Below are 6000 nucleotides of genomic sequence, written 5' to 3' on the forward strand. Positions count from 1 at the left end.
TACGCGACGCCCAGCTGGAAACACTTCACGCAAGTCGAGCTGCCCGACATTCACAGAATTTACAGAAAATGTTACATTTTTGTGATTTATATCGTTATCGGACGATAGATGTCTTAATATCGGGATATGAGATTTTGGTCATATCGCACAGCCCTACTTTCGAGCCTATACAGCTTGGAGTAAGACAACATGCATGAAGAGGATGATGTGGACAAAATACTCACTTGCCTAATAATTCTGCACTCCCTGTATTAACAGAACATGGTTCATAAAACTGCTCCTACAACTGTTTTTGAATCATCTTTAAAGACACTTTATTGTTCTGTTTTTGTCTTTTGGCATTTCTGTGCTAATTTCTTGTTTTAATGGTTCTCTAATTTAAACTGATTTTTCCTATTTTAATACCTAAATAAATAATCATTTATTTTTTGTTCATTTGTCTAAATTCTGGGAAAAGAAAGAAGTTTGTATTTGTTTAAGATACAATGAAATCATATTTTGACATATTGGAAGATGCTGAAAAAACACTACAGGTATAAATGGAAACTACAGTTTATTTCTGTTATTTCCTGTGATAGTGTTTGTACACTCGCTCATGATAACTGTTCATTCAGCTGCTGTTTTTGTCTGCTGGACATCTTTAGCTTTCAGTAAGGATGCATTCATAGATCATCACATCTTTTTGAACCACATTTCTTATGAGACTCAGAGTTTACATTTTGGAAATGTGGTGAGACCTGGGGTAGAAAGAGACTGAAGCCAGCTTCAACCTCGGCAGTTTTGTGTGTGTGTGAAGCAGAAAGATAAGAACTGTGTGGCCAACTCATCACACACATAATCCTGAATCAGAAAAACAGCATCAAGTGTTGTAATTGTTAAACACAGAAGTGTGATTTATATGTGGTTTTACTGATGGTTAACACAGTCGCACAAACACCTGAAACTGATCAAAATATAAAACAACATATTAAACATAAATATGTGCCAGTTACCAAAACTTATATGTGGTTTCACTGAGGTTTAATTATGCTCAGTTTATCAATACTCACTCATACAAAAGTTTGTTATGTTTTATTGATTATTTGGCTTTAGGTTTTCCAGTTTTCCAGCTGCTGCTGTTTAATGTTTGCCTGAGAAAAGAAATTTCAGTTAGTGTGGGAAGTTTGGTTAAGCTGGTGGAAACAATACTGTTACACTGACCTTTTGGATAAGATTGTCTTACCTGTGGTTTCTCTGATGTGCAGGACAAAACAGTCTCCAGGCAGCTTGAGTGCCCATTTAAAGGTTCCTGGTGGTACCAAGTGATTGAAGAGAGGATTGAAAAGCCATATTAGTTTATTGTAGATTGTAGTCAGTTGGCCAAGCTTGTAATGAAAAACGGTTCATTACTGGAAGCTTTCATCACAGTCCTCTTTGGTGACATCTGGTGGACAAACATATGAAGAGCAGCTTGAGTCTGCAGCTTATAATGAACTGCTTCATTATGATTGCCCACCCTGCAGAGCTGACAGCTTGTGTTTGATGTCATGTGACAGTTCTGTGTGATATCGGGCTGATATGTTGCTTTGAACATGAATTTTTGGGGGGTGAAAAAATTATGTTATCATCTTTTTTTTTTTTTTTCTTCTTCTTTTTGCCTGTCCCGTTTGGCTCTTTTGCCATCAGAATTATTGTCTAAAGGCAAAGAAAGATGCCCAACGGATTTACTTTACCAAATTGACCATCCCAGCCTTGCCGTAATGGTCCATTTGATTCACCTTTTATTGTTTATTTTATTTTCACTTGCTGAATACGGGACAGACTTGACTGGGGGAAAGAAGGGGAGAAAGAAAGAGGGAAAGAGAAACAGCTGAGAAGAGGGACGGGGGAGAAGGGCAAAAAACAAAAACCAACAGAATGGGCAGAAAAAAAAATGCATATATCGATCACCTGGATCACCTGTTGAGAAAGAAAAAAGAAAACAAGCAGAAGAAAACAAGAGTAATAGAATAAACAACATCACAATGATATATGGGAATATGACAGTAAATACTAAATATTAAACATTATTGTGCAGCACGTAAGATCGACAGCGCACAGTGTGCTTTGAGGTAGGAGCCAAAAAGGGTGTAGTTTGTGGGTGTGATCACCCGTGTGTACACCTGTGAGCATGGACGCGCTTGTTTTTTTAAAAGGTTCCTTCATGTAATGATCTGCTAGAGGGTGTGGGGAGCCACAGCCCCGTCCACCAGGGCATGAAGCAGGTATGGAGGAGATCAAAACTCCAGACATCCAGAGGCCCTCAGAACACAACAGACCAAGGAAGACCAACAGAGGGGCAGCCGCGCCACTGTCCCAGAAAGAGCTGAGGAGAGTCCCAGATGAGGGGTCACTCAGCAGCCGCGGAGCAGAAGCCAGGGGGGGTTGCAGTGACGTGCCCGTGAGCTCCGCCGGCAGCCAGCTGTGCCTGAGTGACCGAGCCCCAGGCCGAGAGGCCGGGGCACCCCACCTCCAAAGTGGCCCGAGCGAGCCCCAGGCTCCAGGCCCTGATAAGCGGCCGCCAAGGAGTGAGCCGGTGTGTACCTGGACGCCCATCCCCAGACACAAAGAACCACCAACGCACCGATGTCTGAGGGCGTCTGCCACTGGCAGGGGAAGTGGTGGGGGGAGATAGGCCTCCAAACCTTGGAGGGCCTGAGATGTCCCCAGAGAGGTGGCGTCTGATACCCAACCTGACATATAGACACAGACAAACAGGCACACACAGATACAAACATCCATTCCCACCCTCATGCTCTCATATGCACTTACTCCACACTCAACCAACGTGGAGACAAACATAAAGAGACGCTGTACACACGATCACACTCCCCAAGCGTACTCTACGAACCGGGTCTAGGTACCCTTGCCCCTGGAGGGGGGAACTGCACCCAGACCCAGGTGGTGTTACCCTTTTCCCTGCGGTGGGGAGAGGCAGACCGCCCCGACTCCGCAGCAGCAGGGAGGCCCCACACTCCAGACAGCAGTCAGACGGCCAACTCCTTAAATTATGTTATCATCAATCAATCATGTGGTCAGAAGAATCTGTGCTTACCTTGCAGGAATGTTTTAAATTTACAGATTGGGAAGTTTTTATTCAGTCTTGATGCTTTGGTGGATGTTAGCTCATATGCAGTTTTTGTAAAGACATGATTATACCCCTTAAGCGTGCTGAAGTGTACCCTAACAATAAGCCATGGGTCACCAAATGCATCAAATCCTGTTTAAGGAAAAAGAGACAGGCTTTTAAAGAGGGGGCTGTTACTGACTTTCAGGCAGTCACCAAAGACTTGAAAATCGAGCTCTTGAAAGCAAAACAGATCTACAAAAACCTTCTTGAAAGCAAATTTGCTGCAAAACATTTTGGGTCTGCCTGGACTTGTATGAAAACCATATCAGGGTTTCAAAATCCCCAGAGCAGCAGTCAGATCATTGTAGACGGTTTTAAGCCAGACAGAGATTTGAATTTGCTTTATGCTCGTTTTAGTTCTTCTGAACTGAAACAGAAACTGAAAGATACTCAACACTTCATCACCGAACTCAGCGATGTCCAAAAGGCCTTTCATACAGTTAATGTGAACAAGAGCCAGGGCCCTGATAACATTAGTGGCGCCTAATTAAATCTTGTGCTAGGGAGAGAGAGAGAGAGAGAGAGAGGAGAGAGAGAGAGAGAGAGATCTCTCTGGACTTTACTAGACAACGAGTGAAGAACATATAACGAATATCATCTTTAAAGTGATGAATAATAACTCTGCCTCTGTGTCTTCATAAAAAGATCGTAAAGAGGAAAGATGCTGAGCTGAAGCAGCTCTCACACACAGAGGATCACATCCAGTTTCTACACAACTACCCCTCACTGTCAGCACTCAGTGAGTCTACAGACTCATCCAGCATCAATATCCGTCCTCTGAGCTACTTTGAGGATGTGACAGCAGCTGTGTCAGAGGTCAGAGATAAACTACAGGACATTCTGAGAGAGGAATGGACAAACATCTCACTGACAGTCACTGAAGTGGATGTTTTACTGTCAGATCCACCAGAGCCAAAGACCAGAGCTGGATTCTTAAAATATTCATGTGAAATCACACTGGATCCAAACACAGCACACAAACAGCTGTTATTATCAGAGGGGAACAGAAAAGTAACATTAACGGAACAACAGTCTTATTCTGATCATCCAGACAGATTCACTGGATGGTTTCAGGTCCTGAGTAGAGAGAGTCTGACTGGACGTTGTTACTGGGAGGTGGAGTGGAGAGGGGGAGGAGTTGATGTAGCAGTCGCATACAAGAATATCAGCAGAGCAGGGAGTGTGAATGAATGTAGATTTGGACTTAATGACAAATCTTGGTCGTTAGATTGTAACAACAACAGTTATACATTTTTGTACAACAACGTCCAAACTCGTGTCTCAGGTCCTCGTTCCTCCAGAGTAGGAGTGTACCTGGATCACAGAGCAGGTATTTTGTCCTTCTACAGCGTCTCTGAAACCATGACTCTCCTCCACAGAGTCCAGACCACATTCACTCAGCCGCTCTATGCTGGACTGAGGCTTTACTACGATTATGATGATGATTGTGGAGCCACAGCTGAGTTGATTAAAGTGAAATAGACTGAAGTCTTTCATATTGTGGGTTTAAATCTGTGTTTTAGTTTCATTTTATTTTCTCTCCATCATTTCTGCACAGAGATCAGCTGTCAGTCAAACATTATGGGTGGTACCTCCACATCTTCTAGTTGTTCTCTTGATGTTTCTGAGTTTTTAAAGGAGATCTTTCCTGTGACTGTTTATGGAGGCTATCACTGCTCATCATCATTTTCATTTACTAAAATATTTCTCCACATGAAAATGTAAACTTCTCTATCCTGTAAATGTTTCTGGAATATTTGTATTGAAAAATGTCGACATTTCTCTTTATGAGTATGGCAGACCATGTGTGTGTGTTTGTGTTTGTTTTTGTCAAAATCATCAAACAAATGAGGAAAAACTGTGATTTTAATGAATGAATTCATATATTGTGTTGATGTTTTATTGTGTGAATAAACTGGAAGGTTTGACTATAAATCAAACTTTGAACAAAGTCTTTTCTTCTGTCTTCATTCCAGGATCTCACTCAAATCTGATGCAGAAAATATGAAACTAATCTGAGAGAATAACTGAAGCAGTTTTCCTCCTGAAGCATCACAAAGTTCAGAGTTCATGTTTAGAGCAGAAGATTCAGCAGTCGCTCTGTGACCTTTCAACTTTCTTCACTAAAACAGCTTCATTACAGAGAAACAAGTCACATTTTCTTGATGTTCTTAAGTCCTTTAAAATGTTTTTAATGGTCCTTGAATGCAGCATCAGTGTCGCAGGTTTAAAAGGTCACTTTCTGTTGTGTTCAAAGATTTCCTTCAGATATGGTCTTTAATCAGTAAAGCCAGTGATACAGCAGTGTCATTAGCTGTGTTATTGGCACCAGGCTGTGTTTATGTATGTATTTAATTCTGTCTGAGGATGTCTTCAGCATGAAATGATCATTTGCTCAGCTGCTGTGTCTCATCTCTTATCAAAGCAGCATTTATTAGAGTAAGAACAGATACTTGTGTCCTTCATTTGATCCCCGTCAATTTACAGAAGACTTAAGGACCCTTTGACTTCTAACATACAGCTGCATGTTTACAATTTTATTATTTATTGATTTCTACCAAGCGACATATAATGAACATCACTTCAAAACTGATGAACAATAACCGCACTTCTATATATAATACATCACAGTACAGAGGGCAAATTCTGGGTGCTTGAATTCTGCAGGTTTAGCTTTTGTTCTTTTTGTTTTTTAAATATTTTAATTAATATTTTAATTAATAAATAATTAATTTTAATTATTTATTCTAATGTCTGTGTTTGTGATGCAGCAGTTGCCTTATCTTATCTTTGATCTTATCTGAAGTTCAAAAGCTCTTTTTTCAAACAATCAGAAGCCAGTATTCTAAAGA

At 41.0% G+C, this 6000-nt stretch overlaps 1 protein-coding gene across 1 annotated transcript; it reads left to right on the forward strand.

The window, feature by feature from the left end:
• Nucleotides 1-3214: 3214 nt before the first annotated feature.
• LOC112842969 (tripartite motif-containing protein 16-like protein) lies at nucleotides 3215-5101 on the forward strand. The gene is made up of 2 exons (XM_025900662.1): nucleotides 3215-3218; nucleotides 4011-5101. Exons 1-2 carry the CDS (start codon nucleotides 3215-3217, stop codon nucleotides 4628-4630), a joined length of 624 nt encoding a protein of 207 aa, XP_025756447.1. The 3' UTR covers nucleotides 4631-5101.
• Nucleotides 5102-6000: the final 899 nt, after the last annotated feature.

The sequence above is a fragment of the Oreochromis niloticus genome, linkage group LG18, assembly GCF_001858045.2.
Source record: "Oreochromis niloticus isolate F11D_XX linkage group LG18, O_niloticus_UMD_NMBU, whole genome shotgun sequence".
Lineage (NCBI taxonomy): Eukaryota > Metazoa > Chordata > Actinopteri > Cichliformes > Cichlidae > Oreochromis > Oreochromis niloticus.